The sequence below is a fragment of the Ochotona princeps genome, chromosome 16 (assembly GCF_030435755.1).
Source record: "Ochotona princeps isolate mOchPri1 chromosome 16, mOchPri1.hap1, whole genome shotgun sequence".
NCBI classification, from domain to species: Eukaryota; Metazoa; Chordata; class Mammalia; order Lagomorpha; family Ochotonidae; genus Ochotona; species Ochotona princeps.
The window spans coordinates 55,285,264-55,306,913 of record NC_080847.1 but is presented as its reverse complement, the minus strand read 5'-3'; the positions used below and the strand labels follow the sequence as shown (position 1 = coordinate 55,306,913).

General features: G+C 55.5%; 1 protein-coding gene across 7 annotated transcripts in view; it reads right to left on the bottom strand.

Moving 5' to 3' along the window:
• Positions 1-1,652: 1,652 nt before the first annotated feature.
• Positions 1,653-21,650, bottom strand: part of MYH14 (myosin heavy chain 14) — a 66,081-nt gene continuing 46,083 nt past the window's right edge. For all 7 annotated transcript variants that reach the window (XM_058674301.1, XM_058674300.1, XM_058674302.1 and 4 more), the window contains 14 exons: positions 20,985-21,191; positions 19,133-19,237; positions 18,886-19,038; positions 17,589-17,837; positions 13,866-14,078; positions 12,102-12,314; positions 11,421-11,582; positions 10,391-10,519; positions 9,805-9,893; positions 9,585-9,708; positions 4,637-4,845; positions 3,949-4,057; positions 2,509-2,681; positions 1,653-2,187 (listed from right to left, as the gene is read on the bottom strand). In XM_058674301.1, the coding sequence (XP_058530284.1) occupies positions 2,034-2,187; positions 2,509-2,681; positions 3,949-4,057; positions 4,637-4,845; positions 9,585-9,708; positions 9,805-9,893; positions 10,391-10,519; positions 11,421-11,582; positions 12,102-12,314; positions 13,866-14,078; positions 17,589-17,837; positions 18,886-19,038; positions 19,133-19,237; positions 20,985-21,191 (2,289 nt within the window). In that variant the 3' untranslated portion in view covers positions 1,653-2,033. The remainder of the gene's footprint in view (positions 2,188-2,508; positions 2,682-3,948; positions 4,058-4,636; positions 4,846-9,584; positions 9,709-9,804; positions 9,894-10,390; positions 10,520-11,420; positions 11,583-12,101; positions 12,315-13,865; positions 14,079-17,588; positions 17,838-18,885; positions 19,039-19,132; positions 19,238-20,984; positions 21,192-21,650) is intronic.

The window sequence follows — 21,650 nt, the reverse complement described above, 5'->3', positions numbered from 1 at the left end:
TCCCACGGTCTCAGGAACTCCTTCCCCCCAGGGTGGGCCGGGGCAGGGGGCGTCACTGGGCAGATTCTTGTTGCAACGATTCCTATGCAAGGGGCATTTTGAGTCCCTCCCCAACCTTCCCCCAGTCCCTAAACCCTGGTGAATCAGGGGTGAGGGGTGGGGCGAGTTCTGGCGGGGGCGGGCAAAGGGCTAGGGGCTCCAGATTCCAGGGTATGGGGGGAGGGGTACTGATTATTTTGCCAAAGGGTTCAACTTCTTTCAACGCCCCAGTTTCCCCTGGCCCTCAGGAAAGCCGGAGAGGCGGGGAAAGGGGTGAGGGTCTTTCCCAAAGGATACTGACCTCTTCCCAGTGTCTCCCCTCAACTGCTCGCCATCCCCCAGCTTTTTAGTTCAGCTTTTAAAAAGTAACTACAGTCATAAATGTCCACCACAACGTGAACCCCGACCCCTCCCACATCCTTAAGTCAACCACCAGTGTGGGCTGCGGGGAGGGGAAGAGCGAGCTAAGGGGCCTGCCCCCCGCAACCCGAGTCCCGCTCCCCCTCTTCGCCCCGGCCGCCAGGGTGCCTGCAACCACACGCATGCGCTGCATGCTGCGCCCCCACACGCATGCCGCGCGCCTCCTGCGCTCCGGGAACGCACGGACACGGGGCAGGGGGCGGGCCGGTCGGGGCGGGAGGAGCGGAGCGGTGTGGGGGGTCTTCCTGAGCTCGGCGGCTCCCCTCCCCAACCCACACAGCAATAAGTTTCTCTCACTCCAATGTGGGCGGGGCGGGCCTGACCTGTGGAGGGCGTGGGGGCGGGTGGGGGCGGGAAAGGGGTGCTCTCAGGGATGGGGGCGGGGCCTGGAGTCGGTGGGGAAGGGGAGGCCTGCAAATCGTCCACCTCTGGTGCTAACCGCGGGTCTTCTCGGCCCACCCGCAGGGCGGGGGGCACCCGGCCCTCCCCCAGCCTCCCCCACGCCCACCCTGGGTGCATGACCGCCCAATGCAAAAGCTGCCGCATGTCACCCCCACCTCCCCCCAAAGAACAAGTGTCATGTCCTTGTCCCACCCATCCAGTCAACCCTCTCCAAAATAAAAGTTTCCTTTTCATTTACTAGTGGCTGGTTCTTGACTGCTAAGAGGGTCTCTCCAAGGAGTGCAGGTGGGCTGGAGGTGGGGAGCAAGTGCCTCAGTTTCCCTGGTGGGAAAATCAACACCTGAGGAATATAGGTCTGGTGAGGGGAGGTGAGGCTCGGGAGCAGGGTGGCTCAGTGCCCTGGGGGACGGGAGATGTGGGGGGACCTAGGCCCCAGAGCAGACCCTGATCTAGCTGTGTGCCCTGGGGCTAGTGGCACAGCCTCTCTGAGCCTGTTTCCACACCTTCCATGGCAGCAGGGCAGTGCCTGACTCATCCCATTGGGCACAGGCAGGCGATAGGACCGGCCCACGGTGCAGCACCCAGGATTGCTGGGGCCAAGGCCAAGGCTCAGGAGGGGGCATGCCCGTTGCAGCACCCATGGGCTCGGAGGGCCACTGCTGTTTGGCTCCTCCATCTCCCCCTCTGTGTCCTGGGGAGGAGGGAATGCAGCCCCCCACCCCACCCCTGCACTGTTGTAGCTGGGATGAGAGACATCCGCCCAGGAACACACACACAGGGGGAGCCAAGGGTGGAGACCGGGCTGAGGTTTATTTCTGCCAGAGCCAGGAGGCCCCTCTACCAGCTGTCACATCACGAGCAGCAGCCAGGAAGTAGGGCAAGGGGAGAGGGAGGCTGAGGAAGGGGGAGCCCCAGGCCTGGAGGGCAGGGAGCACCTGACTGCCCTCATTAACACCTGAAGGCAGGGTGGGGTGCACATGGGACCCTCAATTTCCCCTCGAGAGAGTGAACCAGTCCTTGCCTCTTGGAGGCCCCTCTCCTCAGTTTTGGGGTCATTGAAGGCCTCAGGTTGAGTGGACAAATGCCAAAGTGCAGGGCCAGGGTGGGGTGGGAAGGGGCTCAGGAGAGGGGTCAGGCCTGTCCTTTAGTGCATCTGGGTGTATGCAGCTGGGTCACTGGGGCTGGGCTGGTAAGGGCCCCTCAGACTCTGGGCCCGGCTGCCCAGACCCCGGCTCAGCTTCCTCAGCCTCCTCATCAGATACCACACCTTCTTCCAGTCGAAAGACCTGGCGCACTGTGCGGGTGGTGAAGGTGAGGGGGCCACGCCTGTGGGGAGGAGAGACACAGAGATGATATGTTGGGAAGAGAGGTGGGGGGAGGCAAACATGACGTGATGTGTGGGGAAGGAAGACAGAGATGACATGAGCCAAGGAGCCAAGGAGCCAAGGAGAGACAGACATGACAAAGGGAGGTAGAGATGACCTGTGGGGGCAGAGAGCATAGTGGACAGAGTTAGGATGGAGAGCAGAGAGAGCCAGAAATAAGAGAGGAGAGAGAGAAGTCACCATGCCACCATGGGTCCCCTCCTGCTGCCCCTGGCATCCCCAGCATTTCAGATCAGGGCATGTGTGTGTGTGTGTGCCGTACCGCAGCCGGTTCCTCAGCGTGGTAACCTCACGGTTCATGGACTCAGCCGACTCTGTGACGTCCTCCAATTCCCGCTGCAGCCTCCGGCGGCCGGCATGGGCCCGGGATGCCTCCTCCTCAGCTTCCTCCAGCTGCCGTTTCAGCTGCTTCACTCGAAGGTTGCCTTTCTCCAGCTTGGCAGGAGGAAGAAGCAGGGGTGACTCCAGGTGCTGCCCTCAGGCTGGCCTTCCCCTGGCCCCACTCCTCCTGTCTCCTGCCAGTCTCTGTCCCATCCCCATTCTCCGTTGGGTATTCTCTCCCCACCTCGGGTTGGCCTCCACCCTGACCTGTCTTTCCCCTCCAGGCTGCGTCTCACACAGCTTTAGAGGGGTCTTTCTATGTTTATAGGTGATAATCTCTCATGACCCTGAGTCCCTCTTCCTGTCATTCCAAGCCCTGTAGGGTCTTATTCTTTCCACAAACACTGAGCAGACCAGCATCACCAAGATGCTCCCCAGTTCTTGCTGTCTCTCTAGTGGAAGGAAGCAAGGAAGCACATCTCCGGACCTCATGAGCAGTTACTCAGCTGGTTAGTCCATGCCCCTCTTGGCTCTGAACTCACCTTGATTACTGCTGTCCCCTCGACCTGGTCCTCCTCATCCTGCAGGTCTCAGTTCAAGATCCCCTCACAGATACCCTCTTCCTGTGTCTCCCTCTCTTTTAATGCTCCCCTCCACCCCCAGAACCTGGCCTGCAGCAGGTGTCGAGTGAGGGATGACGGTTAAGAAGCACAGCTGAGCTTTTAAGGGCACAGGGATGCTGACCTGGGATTTGATTCAGGTCTTATCATCTATGGACACTGACCTTCTTGTACATGATAGCCTTTCTTAAGGTTTCCTCTTCCTACTAGGAAATGTAAGCATTATTTTGACAGCAGCCATCGTCATGCTCAGGAGAGTCACCGCCCAAATCTTGGAGCTCACAGACACTGGGGCCAGGGTGCTGAGGTTGGAGAACCACTTCCTCCTTATTAGGGAACCCTGAGTAGGCGGCATCATGTGTTGTGCCTCAGTTTCCTCACCAGAATAAGAGGGAGATCATAATCCTCATCCCACAGTTGCTGATAAGAGCTAAACTATACCCCATGTTATAACTATAGTAGTGCCTCGCATACATAAATCACTGACATGACTGATGTTTTCATTCTGCTCTAGTTTATGGGTGTGGCTCAACTTCTATGCTCATCAGGGCTGCCTCAGCTCCCTTCAGACTCCATGGACAGCAGATTATGCCCTTTAGCTCTGTTCTGAGGCTCCAGGTCCCAAGAGGAACCTTTCCAAGGAGCTGTCCAGCAGCAGCTGCACATTACTCTTTAGAGAGGGCTTCCAGAGAGGGCCCATGCTGCACCCCAATCAGTGTCCATCCCCTTCTTCCCATTCCCCAGTGATGCCAATTGCTTACCTGGTCCCGGAGCTGGTCAGCCACCCTCCTCTCCTCCTCCACCTGCAGAACCACTTCCTTGAGCCGCTTCTCGGCCCGGCGCACCAGCTTCCCCGACAGGATGCGCTCCCTGCAGGCAGGGGTTGAGGGGAGGAGGTACTCAGGCGAGTCCAGCGGCTGTCCTGTGTTTGGCCTAGCCTCTCCCCTCTTTCCTATCTCCAGATCCAGACTGTGAAGAGCCTGTAACCCTCTCCTGTGCTCTGAGAACCTCGACCCCTGAGCTGGCCCAACCTGCCAGAGCATAAGTGGTCACTGGAGCAGACCAGCTGGCCTATTGGCCTTAGATCAAGCCAAACTCAGCCAGCACTAGCAAGTGACCCTCACAGCTGGGTGAAGATGATGTGCAAGTGAGCCCCCTTGAGGCCACAGTGGCAGAACCCACCCACTGGCCTAAAGACTCCTGAGTTGTTGTTGGCATCAAGTCCTAACTTCCAGTGTGGCTTGTTATTAGGTTATTGATGAATGCTACACGGTTGCCTTACTCTCCCCAGCACTAGAGTTCCTTGCATCCTAAAACATCCTAAATGATACAGGAAATCAACATTAATATAATGGTGCCTCTTGGATAATAGCAAGCCAGGTGCCTGTCACACAGCTGCCCTCTCTCGGGCCTCAGCTTCCCCACTCAGGCCTCAGCTTCCCCACTTACCTGCTCTCCTGTTCCAGCTGCTCTTCAGCCTGGGCCAGCTTGGATTCGAGGGCAGCGATTACCATCTTCTGGCGTGCCCGGGCCCCTGCGTCCTCTTCACCCAGCCGTCCCCGAAGCTCCTGGATTTGTCTCTCCAGCTGCTGCCGCCCACTCTCAGCCTTGGCCGAGAAGCTGCGTTCAGCTGACAACTCTGTGGTCAGCGTCTCCACCTGTGGTGCGTGGGCAAACAAGAATGACAGTGTGGAGCCTGAGAGGGGATGGGTGGGGAGTCCCAGGCACCCCACCTGCATCCAGAGGGCTGAAGGCTGTTCTGTGAAGAGCACTAAGTACTTACAAGCAAGGATGACAGTGGGAGCCCGAAAGGGGATGGGTGGGGAACCCCAGGCACCCCGCCTGCATCCAGAGGGCTGAAGGCTGTTCTGTGAAGAGAACTAAGTACTCAGCACACACTGTGCTTTCCGGCACTGACTTATCATGAAGCAGTTCTAAATGTTCCTCTTTCTGGACAGCTTTTTTTTTTTTTTTCTATTTTGATTATGTCCACCATGAGGGGCCAGTCAATATTCAACTGGCTAATCCTCCAAGCACCAGCATCCCATATGGGTGCCAGTTTGTGTCTTGACTGCTCCACTTCCCATCCAGCTCCCAGCTTGTGGCCTGGGAAAACAGTGAAGAATGGCTCAAAGTCTTGGGACCCTGCGCCCATGTGGGAGGACCAGAAGAAGGTCCTGGCTCCTGGCTTTGGATTGGCTCAGCTTAAACAGTAGTAGCCATGGAGTGAACCAGCAAATGGAAGATCTTTCTGTCTCTCCTTCTCTCCATAATGCTGCCTTCCCAATAAAAATAAAAATACCACTGTAAAGGCATGGGTTCAGGCAAGCCTGCTGAGATTAAATTAGTTAATATCATGCTGGAGCTCATAGCGCCCCCTTCAGGGCAGCAGAGGAACGCCCCACGTGCCCTTCCTGCTGTGATGAGATGGTCCTAGCTGCCTTTGTTCACCTCCTGCTTTGCATCTAGACACAGCCATTTCTTAACAAGTCGTGGCTGCCATTTCCAGGTCTTCTCTAGGCAGATGTGCCCGTGGTTATGGTTTCGAGATCCTCTTGGGTGGACAGAGGGCGAGCAGATCTGTGTAACACACCAGCATCCATGAGCAAAAGAACTTGGGCTGGGTTTGTGGAATAGTTGGTGAACACGGTGAACATTCACGTGGGTTTCACCTGCACTTCCACACACTGTAGCTTGCAGGTGTATCCATGCAGCATTTGTCACAGTGCCTGCTGTCTGATTATAGCCTGTCCCATGAGGCTGTTTGCACTTGTGGAGTTCCATTGGTGCTCAGAGTTTGGGGCCTTCGATAAGCGATGCTCAGCCTGTATTGTACGTGACACAAAGGGGCACAGAGCCATGAGGGAGCTCATGGTGGCTCACACTCCCAACATGTGACCACTGCCCCTCAGGGGCAGTATCCTGTAGGGTCACAAACCATAGTTCCAGCAGATCCCTCAGGGAGGGTCCAGAACTACCCACAGTGTCTGGGGTCTCCCTGCTAAGGACACGTCTGTGCCCCCATCGGTAAAGTCTTGCTGCAAACAAAATCCTTAGCTTGGGATGTGTGTGATGCTGGCATCCCATATGGGTGCTGGTTCCCTGCTGGGCCTTGGCCTTGGTCTTTTAAGGGAGTACACAAGCTGTCTTCTAGTGTCTTAGAAATATTCCTCCAGGCCCAGTGCAGTGGCCTAGCGGCTAAAGTCCTCGCCTTGAACACACCAGGATCCCATGTGGGCGCCGGTTTTAATCCCGGCAGCTCCACTTCCCATCCAGCTCCCTGCTTGTGGCCTGGGAAAGCAGTCGAGGACGGCCCAAAGCCTTGGGACCCTGCACCCGTGTGGGAGACCTGGAAGAGGTTCCTGCCTCCTGGCCTCGGATCAGCATAGCACCGACCATTGTGGTCACTTGGGGAGTGAATCATCGGACGGAAGAGCTTCCTCTCTGTCTCTCCTCCTCTCTGTATATCTTACTTTCCAATTAAAATAAATAAATATTAAAAAAAAATTCCTCCATTTTCTTCTTGTATCAGGTCTTCTGATGGTCTGCTTCCCTAGGGTGAGTGCCAGGCCCAGCAGTTAAGACACTGGTTGAGATACCCACATTCCCCTACCAGGTTGCTGGGGTTCGAGTCCCCACTCTGCCTCCTACCCCAGCTTCCCTCCTTTGCACTCACTGAGATTAGCAGGTGGCAGTTCAAGAAGCTGGATTCCTACCATCCTCATGGGAGACCTGGACTGAGTCCCTGCTTCCTGGTTTCCTCCCAGCCCTGCCCCAGCGGTTGAGGGCGTTTGGCAAGCAAGTTGAGGGATAGGATCTTGGCCTCTGTGATTCCTAAGACAGATCATTTAGAAGATGTTTTCCACTCCTTGCACCTCATTGCTCACTGGGCTGAAGGACCTATTTTCCCCTTGAAAACCTCACGCCTCAGGCTTACCTAAGATCTGTATTCATCCGGCAGGGGAATAAGGGGTGGTTCCCTTGCTGAACAGCTACTCCCACTGGAGAGTGTGAGCTGGGATGGGGGTAGACCAGACTAGGCAGGGCTACAGCACCTGTGCGTCTCATGTAGAACAGATCAGGAAAAAAACAGGCTGGGCTGATTATTCCTACTGATGCAATCTACAATTAGAGTGGGTGAGGGTTGTTGGGGCTTAGCCACAGCATCAGCTGGCAGAAGCTGGCATTGGGGGCTAGTTCTGTTAAATTAAGCCACAGAACCACCTGGAGAGTGCATAATCTGGGAGTGGGAGTGGTCTGGGAGGGAAATAGTGGGCTCCTCCCTCTTGGGTTACCACCCCCAAGGAAGGGCACGAAAACTAGGACAGGGGCTGGAGTGGTTAGACAGACACCCAACAACATCCGTGAAGGCTGGAGAGTTGAGCTGGTTAGATGGAACAAGGGTTTAATACCCATCGACATGTACGAGAGCAGAAGGGAATGTGGGGCAGACTGGACTAGTCTGCCACACATACTGGCAAACCAGGGTAGGGGCGGGACTGGTTGGGGTTATTGTGGGTCGCTCCGGCTGGGCTGCAGCTCCCACTGGTTTATGTGAGGGTCGAGTATGTGCTGGGCAGAACCAGGCTGGACTGCAAACACCCATTGGTTCCAGTGGAAGACAGGGATGGAAACAGAACCAACCCAGCAACTGCAACCACCAGCTGACCAGGGCGATGGACTGTGCTGGGCCCTGTTCTTGCTAGTACATAAAAGAATCTGATCTGGAAACACCTCAGACAAAGTTTCTTTGGGGATCTCCCCAGTCGAGCTTTCGAACTCAGAATGCTAACTATCAAATGACAGAGGACAGATTCTCCAACGACCGCATCATGCTTGGAGTGGTGAGACTGGCAGCAATTCAGAAGTGTTGAACTATCAAAACCACTTGAGCAAGACCCTCGGAGCATGCCCCACATCTGGGACCTGGGGTGGGTGGGAGACCGGGTCGGGCTTCTCCCTTAAAATCTCCTTTTACATCAGATATATTAAGGAAACAATAAAAAGCTTATATATAAAAAAGAATCTGTGTTCATGCTGGCATTTCTGGGTTGATATTGTCACAGACTCACTGTGCTGCCCCAACTTGTAGCTGCAGACTTCTTTCTCCCAGGGGCGGCTTTGCGAGCTGGTTTGGGGTACTGCTTCGTCCCCTTGCTTTGGTTTCTTCTTCAAGGACTCCTATTACCCATATGTTGGATCTGTTTTGCCCGTCTTCAATATTTGCTGTTTTCGCATGCATTCCTTTTAATATCTTTTTTTTTTTTGCACACACACAAAAAAGCAAACCTGCTCTTTGTCCCCCCAACAGCCAAGGACAGGTCAGGCTGGCTAGGTCCCTGCAGGTGTCAGCAGCATCATAGGTGCCCAGGCTGCCTGAGGGGCTGGGGATGCTGCTGTGAACGAGCTAAGACAAAGCACCTGTCTCCAGGGTGCTCACCCACTGAGGGCAGGCGGGAGATGGGCAAGGCAGTGCTCAGTGTAATGCCGTGGCAGTGGGAAGTGACAGGAAAGGTGTAAATACTGAGAGGAATGACAGGTGGGAAAGTGGCTGTGAGGGACATGGAGGCTCCTGGAGTAGGGGGGCTAGGGTGCAGGAGGAAGTGAGGGTGAGGCCTGAATGGCTGCGGACAGGACTGTGTGCAACAGTGTAGGTGGCTGAGGGCTGACTGTGAGCAGGATGGGTGCTGCAACATCCTGGAACTGATGCCTGAGCTATCCCCAGAGGCGGGGCCTCTCTCCTCTCTGGGTCTTCCACAGGGCCAGAGCATCACCCAGGCCTCAGGGTGTGACACAGTTCCTGTTCTGGGAGGCCCATCCCACTACTGCCTGTGTGGAGAAAGTCTCTCATGGCCTCACTGCTGCCAGGAAGCCTTTCTGGGGACCCCCACCTCCAGGTGAGCTTAGGAGCCTCCCCTAGGTCCCTCCACCTGTGTGTCTGTCCTGGGCTGCTCCGCCTGCTCCATCACACCGGGAAGGTCTCTGAGGGTGGAGACCTGGTCTGATCCATTTCCAGATCCCAGGCATGGCCTATAGCAGGTTCTAGGCTCCAGAAAGTTCAGGAAGTGTTTACAAGCCAACATACACACAGAAGCCTGTGCTTTCCTGCTACTCTGACTTATACTTCTAAAACCCTAGCCAACTGTCTCTCCAATGCACTCTGACCTCTCTCTCTCCAATGCACTTCATTATAGCCGGTGCCATGTGACACACAGCAGAACAGTCTTAGGATTCCCACACAAGACATGTTTGGGTGTAGCCTGTGTGAAGCCTTAAAAACTCAGGTGAGTTGGTGTGTCACGCCTCCCCATCAAGAACTTGTACACAACATTCAGCACCTGACGCGGACAGAACCTCTGGTGTTGCTCCAGAGGTCGGAGGCTGCCCCCGAGCTCACCTGCAGGACCAGCTTGCGGTAGCGGTCGTTGAGCAGCTCCGCACTGCTCTGCTCCTCCTCCAGCTCCTCCTCCAGCTGCCCTAGGCGCCCCTCCAGCTGGCGCTTCTCCTCCAGAATGGCTGCCCTGGGGACAGCAGGACAAGCCAGGGCTGAGTGAGCAGCACAGCCAGACGAGGGGGCCTCCCTCACCCTCCTGCCCTCCGCGCCACATGCTACTCACTTGCTCAGGTTGCCATTGGCTACCTCATCGGCCATCTCATCCCGGTCCTGCTGGGCCTGCCGCCGGGCTCTGTCGGAGGCGGCCAGCTCCTGCAACCACGGACAGGGTGCTCAGCAGGGTTGCGGAGGGAGCTATCTGGCCCTGGGTCCACCCAAGGCTGTTAGCCTTTTTCGCTCTTGCGTGTGAACAGCTCTCCCTGGGCAACCTTGAACTCCAGCCTCTTAAGCTCCTCCCATGTCCCTAGCTTTAGCCCATGTCCACCTCTGGCTGCTTGACCCCAGGCTCCTCATCCTATTCATTTCCATCAAGTTCAGACCTGTTCTTCCTCTGGCTTCTCCCCTCACCGGGACACTCCCAAAGGTGCTTTCTGGTCCCCTTCCCCTCTCTGCTCCCCCACACCTGGAACCCTCTAGGCTCCCAGGTGCCCCAGGACAAGAATTTGGAGACCTTCTGGTCAGTGCTGCCCAATGCCCTGCCCATTGCCCTGTCCTCGCCTCGCCCAGCACCTCCACCCAGCCCATTTTTGAGTCCCGCCCATTCTCAGGGCTCTGCCCAGCACCCCACCCCGCCCCGCCCCGCACCTCACCTCCTGCAGCCGCAGCACCTCCGCCTCCAGCCACTTGAGTCGCTTCTCACTCTCACGGCTCTGAACGAAGATCTCCTCCCTGGAGGTGCGGGTTTCCTCCACCTCGCGCCACAGCTCCTTCATCTGGGTCTGGGCGGGACGGAGCGGCGGACCGGCTCAGCTGTGCGGGGTTCCTCCAGGGGAGCCCACACCTCGCACCAGTCCAAAGACCTTTGGGGCTGCTGCCTGGGCGACCCTGGTCCAGTCCCTACACCTCTTGGGCTCTCAGTTCCCTGGTGTGTAAGGGAAGCAGTTGCCTGGAAGGCAGCTGGGGGCCCACAGGTGGGTCTGGTTTATCAGCTGGACTGGGTTTAGGTGTTACGAACACCAATTTAACCTGGTGTGTTACAACACCTGCCTCTGAACCTTACCTCATATTTAGCCCAAGTGTGCAAAAGGTTATGTTCATTTATCACTAACACAAAAACTTACTGAAATGTCCTATTATTTGGGGGCTGTTTCTGAGAGTCGGCATACAGGCTGGATGTCAGGCCTGCAATGCTGCAGTCTGATGGCTACCTGAGGCTGGTGCCTGCTGCACTGAGAAGGCTAGCCACTCCTCTCAGCAGGGCTTTCAAAACTGGATTGTCACGTCCTGACTGTACATATTCACGGGGCCCTGCATAGTGCTTGTAACATGTGCACACAGTACATAATTTTTTAAAGAAATAGGTCTGTTACCTTCAACACCTTTTTTTTTAAATCCTATAATTTTTTTTAACCAAAATAAAAACAAGGAAAGTGGACTAAAAGTGGACTTTTCGGGGCAGCTGTTTGGGCCTAGCAGTTCAGAGGCGCACATCCCATATTTTAGTGCCAGGGTTTGAGTCCCAGATCCCACGCCCGGCTCCAGCTTCCTGCTAACACAGACCCAGGGCAGATGGTGGCTGAAGGAGCTGGCCTCGGAGCCTGGGTGGAGTTCCCAGCGCCTGGCCTTGGCCAGGTCCTAGCAGTGTGTCCTCGTGCCCCTCCTGCCCTTCCCAACCCTCACCTGCATCTTCCGCAGCTGCTTCACGGCCTCCTCCTTGCCCTGCCCTGCGGACTCCGTCTGAGCCTTCAGCTCCTCCAGCTCAGCCTCTAGCTTCTTGCGGGCGGCCACCGCTAAGGCCCGCTGCTTGCGCTCCTCGTCCCTCTCCACCTCTGCGTCTCGCAGCTGGGGTTGGCGGGAGGCACAGGGTGAGAGGCTCCTATGTGCACTGGTGGTGGCCATGTCCCCCAGGGAGCATAGCCCCAGCTCAGGCTTCCTCCTCCCACACACACCCCTTCCTGACCTTCCATGTCTCCCTTCCCTCCCATCCCTGCGTAGTTCCAGAAAGTTCTCTGTGCTCCCAGAGCTGACCCTGCATGTAGTGCCCCCCCCCCCCCGTGGCTCCCCAGCCCCCTGGTGCATTCCTGGCACTCAGCGTGGCTTAGGACAGGGAACAATGTGGACTCCTCACCACCCCCTCCCACCCACAGGCCCCAGAGGGATCCTTGCAGCCCATGCACCGTGGCATGCAGCGCTTGTCCCCTAGTTGGGTGATGGATGACTGTGGCTGGGTGTTTGGGGTGTCAGCAGGAAGTATGTGGCTCATGGGTCACAGGGGGCTTTGGGGCAAGACCCTCGGGCCCCTCTGCAGCAGGGCACACTCCACTGCTGGCTCTGTAGCACTACCCCCTCAAACCCATGCACCTGCTTGGCTAGTTGTCTCCGTCTCTCCTCGCCAGCCTCATCACGGCCCTGCAGGTCCCGCTCGTGCTGCGCCTTCAGCGCCTGCACCGTCACCTCCAGGCGCAGCTTGGCGTCCTCAGCCGCCGTCAGCTCATCCTCCAGCTCCGTCACCTGAGTTCTTAGGTCGTTGGTTGCCTGTTCTGCCATGCGGCGGGCTCGCTCCAGCTCATGGACCTGTGGGAGGGATGGTGGGCCTGGGTGCCTGTGAAGGGAGGTGGGACCCTGGGGAGGGTGGGAGATGCGTGGATGGCGATAGGGAGTCTGTAGGACAAATTGTCACCCTGGCTCATTCATTCATTCACCTTCCTACAAACTTCTCCTGTATCACTGAGCCATCCTGAGGCTGATCTTAGAAGGAACCTGAGTGCTGATGCTGTTGTCTGAAGCCCAGGGGAGCACTGTGGCAGGACCTGCTGGGTGAACTGCCACTCACGGAAGCCATGTAATTCAGGGTTGGGAGCTCACTCCTGGGCCAGGTCTCTGGGACTCTTACATGAAAATGGGTCAAGGGCGTGCAGCTCCTGGGCCGCCAGCCAGACTCCCCAGGGGCTCAGCAACCCAGTATCTGCCTCTATTTTCTTCTCAGCTTGGGGGTTCCTCGAGCTTCTGGGAGGGCAGTGAAAATGAAAACCCAGGTGCTCTCTTTAATTCTGAGAGCTCCCTGGAGTCCCCTGCCCCCGCAGTGTTCTTGACCTTCCAGGCGTCCCTGCCACCCACCCCTCACGTCCACAACCCTCCCCCTCTTGGCCCTCATCACAACCATCACTTCACAGCAGCTGCCTGCGTTCTCCTTCAACACCTGCCTCTGCGGGTAGACGGGGTGCCACAGTGGGCAGGGCCCACATCCTGGTACCCACCATGTCAGTTAAATTCTGGTCAGTGACAGGGCCTGCCTGAGGTCTGGGAAGGGACCTCCCCTCCTGTCTGCCACCTAATAGTTAATTTTCTTTACAGGAAAGGGTAAGATTTCCTTGTGTCAACATCCCATTTCCCACAAAGGCCTCAGGAGTTACCTTAAGCCAGGGGGTGCATGAGGCGGGGGGAGGGGACATGATATGTATACAGGTGTGCAGGGCGGTCTCTGCAGCTCTGGCTGAACCTGCTGTGGCCAGAAGGCCAGAGGAGTGCGCTGCTTGGCAGTCAGGCAGTACCAGGGTGTCTGCCCTGGGACCCAGCATCACAGAATTCTGCCCGTGCCTCTTGTGGTCCAGGAGGGTGACTGCGACCCTGGGTCAGGCCACAGTGTATGCAGGGGATGGAAGGATGAAGGAGTGAAGGGTGTAGTGGACCTGCTTGGCTGTTCAGAAGCTTGGAAACCAGATGGGTGAACAGGCCTGGGGCACCCTCTACAGGCCTGAGAGAAACTAGGAGCCGGGCAGACAGCAGGAGTTGAGGAATCTGTAAGGGTGGGTTAGGAAGGGCTGGGAACGGTCATACTGTGGGCACGTGAGGTGCACGTGTGCAGGTGTCCATGTAAGTACGTGTGTGGTACATGTGTGCAGGTGTTTGTGTCTGTATGGGTGTGCCTATGTATGTGCACGGCATGTGTGTGCAGGTGCTGGTGTGTGTGGTGTGTGTGTGTGTGGTGCATGTGTGTGTGTGGGGTCACAGGTATTTGCCGGCAGGTTCCCCTCACCTCCTGCACACATGTGTGTTTTGCTCTGGGCCTGTGCAGGCCTGTGCGAGCCCTCGTGCCTGTCCCCCCTCGCAGCCGCGCCTGCTCACGCTCTGGCCGACGTCGTCCTTGCTGCTCAGCAGCGCCTCCAGCTCCGCCCGCAGGGCCCGGTTCTGGCGCTCCAGCTCCTCGCGGGCCTCCTGCTCCTCCTCCAGCGCCCGCGTCAGGGCCAGGGCCCGGGCCTCGCGCTCCCGGCCCTCCGCCTCCACCCTCTCTCGTTCCTCCGCCACGCGCAGCACAGCCGCCTTCTCCTCCGCCAGGAGCTGCAGGATGTGGGGAAGAGATGAGCTGGGAGAAGCAGCCATGCGGAGGGAGATCAGAGGGAAGCGGAAGATTCAGTCACAGCCACATCCCAAACTGGCTCAACTCCCAGGCGGCTCTCACTGGCTAGTCGTTAAAGAGTGGTGGCCCAAAACAAGACATACACGCATTTTACAGAGACTTCAACATTTGCCATTTTCTCAAAAAGATACAGTAACTGGCAAACAAACATAAGGTTTTCAGCAAAGGAGAAGAACAAGATTCATGAGAAGGAAAAAAAAAATAATCAACTGATACAAGACCCATGGACGATTTCCTCAGTGCCATGACCGCACAAGGGGCGGGCGCAGTCAGCACACTTGCAGATGAAGACGGAGATGATGGGGGTGTGGGGGAGGGTGGGGACATGGCTATTTCAAGGAGGGACCCGAGGCTGTCCAACAGAATCAGACAGAAATGCCAGCCCAGATAACTGTCCCATCTAAAATCTAGAAAATCAAGAGCAGATTGGCCATGTGAAAAACATCAATAAAATTGAACTCAGGCCCGTGGACGTTATCCAAGCACGGCCAACAAAGAAACAAGATTGTAAAAGCAACTGACATAGCCTTCATAACTGGTGGGAGAGTATCCAGCAGACAAACACAGGAGCCTCTGTATTCGGAGTCCCACAAGAAAGGTAAAGAACTTCCATCATATATAAACTATAATTGATTGTGTAAGAAAACTAGATAAAAAGTTGTAACAAAGCTACTAGCCACTAATAAGTGATTTTAGCCAAGCTGGCAGGACATGAATGACAGGAGGCAGAAACGGAAATAAAATATCACGGAGACAGCACCGAAACCATCAAACGGGCAGCATATCAAGTTGCTGCCTGCAACACTGGCATCCCACATGGGTACCGGTTTGAGTCCCGGCTACTCCACGTTCAGTCCAGCTCCCTGCTAACATACCTTGGAAGGCAGCAGACGATGGCCTGATTGCTGGAGCCCCCATATAGAAGACCCGAATGGGGGTCCAGGCTCTGGCATCAGTCTGGCTCAACAGTGGCTGTTGCAGACATTTAGGGAATCAATCAGTGGATGAGAGGCCTGTTTCCCCTTCTGTGTTAATTTAGCTTTCACATAAAATCACAAAAGGAAATTTTTTTCCTAAGAAAAACCTAGCCAGACGTTATGGCTCAATTGGCTAACCCCCTCTACCTCCAAGTGCCAGCTTTCCTATGGGCACTGGTTCATTCCCATCCAGCTCCCTGCTTGGGGCCTGGGAAAGCAGCAGAAGTTGAGAAGGGCCCAAAGCCTTGGGACCTGCACCTACATGGGAGATCTGGAGGAAGTTCCTGGCTTGAACTGGCTCTGCTACCACTGTTACAGCCATATGGGAGTGAATCAACAGATGGAAGATCTTTTCCTCTGTGCCTCTCCTTATCTCTGTAAATCTACCTTTCCAATAAAAATGAATAAGTCTTTAAAAAAAAAAGAGAGAGCAAAGAAAAACTATGGCTTCATTTTTAATAGCTCAAAACTGGAAGCAATTCAACTGTTGACAAATAGGATAGCAAACAACATTTTTTTTATATAAAAGAATACTAAAGGGCCACACCATGGCATAGCAGGCTGAGCTTCTGTCTGTGGTGTCAGCAACCCACGTAGTCATCAGTTTAAGCCCTGGCAGCTCCACTTCTTACTCATCTCCCTGGTAATGGCCTGAGAGGCAGCTGAGGTGAGCCCAAGTCCTTGGGTGCCTGGGAGACCTGGAAGAAGCTCCAGGCTCCTGGCTTCAGAACGTCTGAGCTCTGGCTATTATGGTTATTTGGGAAGGGAATCAGTGGATGGAAGATCTCTCACACACACTCTATCTTTTCTTTCTCTGTAAAGGGAAACTGTTTTTTTTTTTTTAAGATTTATTATTATTGGAAAGCCGGATATACAGAGAGGAGGAGAGACAGAGAAGAAGATCTTCCATCTGATGTTTCACTCCCCAAGTGAGCCGCAACGGCCCGGTATGCGCCGATCCAAAGCCGGGAACCTGGAACCTCTTCCAGGTCTCCCAAGTGGGTGCAGGGTCTCAAAGCACTGGGCTGTCCTCAACTGCTTTCCCAGGCCACAAGCAGGGAGCTGGATGGGAAGTGGAGCTGCCGGGATTAGAACCGGCGCCCATATAGGATCCCAGGGCGTTCAAGGCGAGGACTTTAGCCGCTAGGCTACACCGCCGGGCCCCTCTCTCCTCTCTGTTTATCTGACTTTTGCAATAAGAATAAATAAATCTTTTTTTAAAAAAAATAGCTTATATAAAATTTAAAACATTGGGGCCCGACACAGTGGCCTAGCAGCTAAAGTCCTTGTGCTGCAAGCCTGGGATCTAATCCCAGTGGCACTGGTTCTAATCCCAGTGGCCCTACTTCCCACCCAGCTCCCTGCTTGTGGCCTGGGAAAGCAGTCTAGGACGGCCCTAAGCCTTGGGAACCTGCACCCACATGGGAGATGCAGAATAAGCTCTGGGATCCTGGCTTCAGATCAATGCAGCTCCAGCCAGTTGTGGTGATGTGGGGAGTAAATCAGTGGATGGAAGATCTTCCTCTCTGTATATCTGACTTTCTAATTAAAATAAATAAATATTTTAAAAAGATTTAAAACATTAAGATAGCCTCAGTAGCCTGTGATATGGTTAAACAATTATTTACACATGCATTTGTGTATGTATCTCCTCTAAGGAGAGGGGGGACAGAAAAAAAATAATGCTTAAAAGCTCCGATTTTATTTTAAAAAATTGAGTTAGAGCTGCAGGAAGCTCAGTGAATCTGAAGGAGGATAAAGACAGCCAACTGAAACGACTTTAAAACAAGCTAGAAACCCCGTGACCTGAGCCCCTCTGAGAATATGGGCCGGCTGACTGCAGACTCTCAACTTGAGACAATGGAGCCCTGAGACGATGGTACAAGAGCAGCATTTGTCTCTAATTCTGCATCTAGACTGCCTCTCAAACACGAAAACAAACTCATCACACCCTCCTCTTGCATTTTCCAAGTGACCAGAACAAGGTACATGATGCCCCATTCGGCACCCACCCAATGCACAGCCAGGAAAAGCCCAGCCTGGGATGTGGCCTGATCTCAACTCTCTGGGGTTTTCACATTTCTGCCTCATTCTCAGACTGTTGGATGTTTGCTGTCATTCTCATTTTCTGGGTGGGCAGAGCAAGGCCGAGATGGTAAAAGCAGCTTGCTTGAAAAAAAAAAAGAGCCTAATAACTGAACAGCAGTGAGATGCGTTACTTCATTTACTCCCCAGGAGCAGCCCTTGGGGTACCCATAGGTCAACACCCAACCAGCACCCCTCTGAGATAAAACGTGCTGCTGTGGGTGATGGCAGAGAGTGATGCTGGGACAAGAGGCATAAACCAGGCCAGACAAGTGTCCCAGTTCACAGAGGCCCCAAGGGAGCCAACCCTGCCTCTCGCCACCCCTGGTCACAGCAGAGCTGCCCCCAGTGACTAACTGCCAGCCCCACCTGGTCGAATTTGCGTTGCTTCTTCTCCAGTGTGCTCACGAGCTGCCGCTGCTGCTCCAGATCCACAGTGGCATCGTCCAACTCCTGCTGCAGCCGGCGCCGCCCCCGCTCTAGGCGCTCCACAGCCTCTGTCTTCTCCGTCAGGCGCTGGGCCAGGGTCTCTGCCTCACGGGCTGCCTTGCGCCGAGCTTCCTCCCCTGCCTCCAGGGCAGATGCCTCCTCCTCCTGGCGCCGCCGCCAGTCTGAGAGCTGAGGGTACAGGGGAGAAGCCAGAGCCGTGGATGTGAGGGGCCAAGGCATGGGCAAACCAAGCCCCATTTCCCAAAGGAGGATATGGTTGCCTGAACAGGGAAAGGAGTCGCTCCATGGGGCTCTTCTGCCTCAGAGTGTAGTTGAGAGTATGAAGGCCATGGGCCCTATCTTCATTCTCTCACTTGGGAGCACCCAGTGAGGTCAGGGAGATGAACTGTTACAGCCAGGAGCCTATAGGTTAAGGCCTAAGAAGTAGATGTCCCACAGAAGTACATGAGAGGGGTTAGGATCTATTTAGAACATTCAGGATGCTTCCCAGAGGATGGGACATTTGAGACAGGTCTTGAGGCATGTGTAGGAGTTCAGCAACTAAACAGTCCTGGAGCCATCACCCACTCATCCAAAAGGCCCTTCTCATGGCCGACCATGCACAGGCTCTGTGTGGGGACCCAGGCCTAACTCACAAGTCTCCACTCAGAAGGGGCTCACTGTGGGGACACTCAGGGACAGAGACAGCTTCGGTCCTGGGTGACCAGAGTTAGGAGGGAGGAAAGCAAGTAGGCAGGTAAGAGAGACGGTCAGCAGCCGGGGAGGCTAGGGTAAGTCTAGAGGATGGACAGGGTTTTCTCAGCAGAACTGGGGAGCAGGGATGAAGGTGAACACTGAGCACACTGGGCTTTGTCTAGGGGGCACTGGGGAGCTGTGGGGGCACTGTGAGTGCTGCCAGGGCAGGGTTGAGCAGGACAGATCTGGTGTAGAAAGAACCCACAGGGGATGAACTGGATGGAGAAGAGAGGCTGGCCCAGGTGATAGAGGAAGAGGCCAGAGCCAGAGCTGGGCTTGGGGCCGGGTAGATGGACAGTGTAGGGCAGAGCAGAGCAAGGACAGCGGGGCCAGACTGGCACAGTGGCCAGTGAGAAAGGAAGAACATGGGGACAGCATGCAGGTGACAGCCCAGGACCAAATGGTCCTGCTGGGGTCATTGTTGAGCGAAGTACAGCCTAGGGATCTAACCTCCCTACATGGGCTGCTTGGGGTGACTTACCTGGACCTGGGCAGCCTGCAGCTCCCGGGCCACCCGCTCCCTGGCAGCCACCTCCTCCTCCAGCTGCTCCCGCAGCCCGGCTGCCTCGGCCTCCATGGCTCGAACCCGGGAGCCCAGGGCCAGCTTGGCTCTCGTCTCCTCCTGCATCAGCTCCTGTGGATAGAGGAGAGATGATGGAGGCTGGGGGTAGGCAGAAGAAGGACAAGCAGGGAGAGTCATGGTGAGGTCAAGGGCAGGCTGGAGTCACCTGGGCATCATGCAGCTGGGCTTCTGTGCTGCTCAGCTCCTTGCCCAGCCTGATGGCTTTGGATTCAGCCTCGCTCAGGGCGCCGGACATGGTCTCGAGTTCAGCCTGTGGAGAGAAGACAGCTAAGTGAGGCCCTTCATCTGCCACCTCTGCCTACCCTAGCCCAATGGCATCTCAAATCCCTACCCTGCGTGAATGTGAAAAGGCACATCTGTCTCAGAGCTCCCACTTGATCCAGCAGTTCTGCTCTCTGATATACACCCAGGGGAAACGAAAGCATTTGCCTTTGAGGAACATGTGTATGGGGCAGGGTGTTGGCACAGCAGTCAAGATGGTGCCTGGTCAATCCCAAATCCGGGTGCCTGAGTCTTAGCCCTGACTGTTGCCCTGGTTCCAGCTCCCTGCTATTGTGTGCCCTGTGAGTTGGAAGCTGTGGCTCAAGTCTCTCCCATGGTGAGTGCCTGGCTCCTGGCTTTGCCTTGGCCTAGGTCAGGCTCCCTGAATTCACACCGGCCCTAGCAGGTAGATATCCGTATCTTCCTCAGATTAAGCAGAGGGAAGCAGAGAGGTTAGGCGGTGGCCCTGAATCACACAGCTATAAGTAGGGAATTGCAACTGGGGTGGAAGGAAAATGGCTGTAGGGTTGCCGTGTTCAGTGCTGAGGCCACAAGCCACATACAACAACCTGGACCTCAAGTGATTAAAGCAACAGAAGTCACACTTGAGTTCCTCCACTGAAATCATCACCATGCATTTGTTAGGGCCAGATGTGGTGCATGGACAGTGTGAACACAGAGCATTGTGCGGGTAGTTCTGCTGAGAACTCAGGCTATTAACCACATTCAGTTTCACTCCTAACTTTTGTTACAGGTGAAGGGCCCAGTACAGTGGCCAAGAGGTAGCAAGACTCCTTCTGAGGTAGACCCCAGCTGTTCCCGCTCAACCAGTCTGCTCTTCTGGCTCCCCCTGTAACTGACTGCTAGAAACTACATCCCCCAGCCTCCCTTGCAGCTAACTGTGGTCATGTGATGAAGCTAAGCCAATGGAATGTAAGCAAACCAACAGACATCAATTCTGTCATGTATTTGCCTTTGCGAAGCTGCAGCCCAGATGTTTGCACAGTTTAGAGGATGTCCCTGGAGGGGGAACATCAAGTCCAAGGGTCTTGGGGCCTTGAAGGAGCACAGCATCCCATCTCTTGTTGGACAGGGAGAGGCACGGGTCTCATGTCAGCTGATGAATTCTGGTAGTGTCTCTGTCTTTGTCTCGCTCTCTCTCTCTTTTTGTGGGAGTCTCTTTCTTATAGCAGCTTTGCCTTTTCCCTAATATATAACTTATGCTGGAAACTAAAACCAGTGGTGTCTCCTGGTGAGCCAGTGAATTAAAATCTCTGTTCTTGCATTGACTCTCTTTGCTTGTCTGAATTCTCAGACATGAACAGAGGGTAGAGTACGTTCCTGAGTTGAATATGTAATATTCGCTTTTTAAAACCTATGTTTCTTTGACTGGTCACAGCAGCAGAGGGTTCTCTGTTCCAACCGAGGCGCCCTGACTGAAAGGCAGGACAGAAGGGGTGTACAGTGACAAGGCCGAGAGCCAAGGGGGCAGGCACACCTGGGTTTGAGTTCCAGCCTGAGGGACCTTGAGCAAGCTACCTGATTTCCCGGGGCCTCTGTGTCCTCGCATCCAAGATAGGAACAATACTCAGCTATTCCCTATGGATGCCTGCCCAGGCGGACACCAGCCACTCAGGTGTGACTATGTTGTTCACAGTAGATGTGGCTCGAACGGAAGCCTGGAGCTGGCAGGAGCTGGTGGGCACTGCCCCGGGGCTGCCACGGCCCTCGCTCACCTGCGTTCGCTGCAGCTTCTCGGCAGCCTCCAGGCGGGCCCGCTCTCCGTCGCCAGCCCGGCCCTGTGCCTCCTGCAGCTGGGACTCCAGGCGGCGGCGGCGCTGTTCTCCCTCCTGCCGTACATTCTGCAGGTTGCTCAGCTCTGTCCGCAGCTCCGACACCTCGGCCTCCAGGGCCAGCCGTGTCTTCTCCCAGGCCCCTTTGCCCTGGCAAGGAGGGCAACAAGCAGAGCGCTGAGTCCTCCCCTTCACCAGCCAGGCACACTCTTTGCCCATGGCCTCAGTCCCACGGCTTGCCCAGCCTGGTACATAACTCCCGATGCCAGACTGCTCAGCCCTCACCTCCCCCAGTTCTGCTTAGAGTCACCTTCTCCCAGAACCTCTCCAGGCCTGGTTAACATCACAGTGCCCTCCTCAGCACTTGGGTCCCCCTGTCCTGTTCCTCATCTTCCCATGGCACCTGCTACCCCATGCTAGGGTGTGGCCTGAGTGCAGGCATCCTCTCCTGGAGGGAGGGCAGGAGCCGGCTCTGTCCACAACTCCCGTCCTGAAGCATAGTACACACTCCATAACCATGGATGAGGGCACGCATAGGAGAGGAAAGAGCCCCAGGAAGATGTGCTGCCTGCAGTCACCCAGAAGCCCCAGTCCTGGTCCCGCCCCATG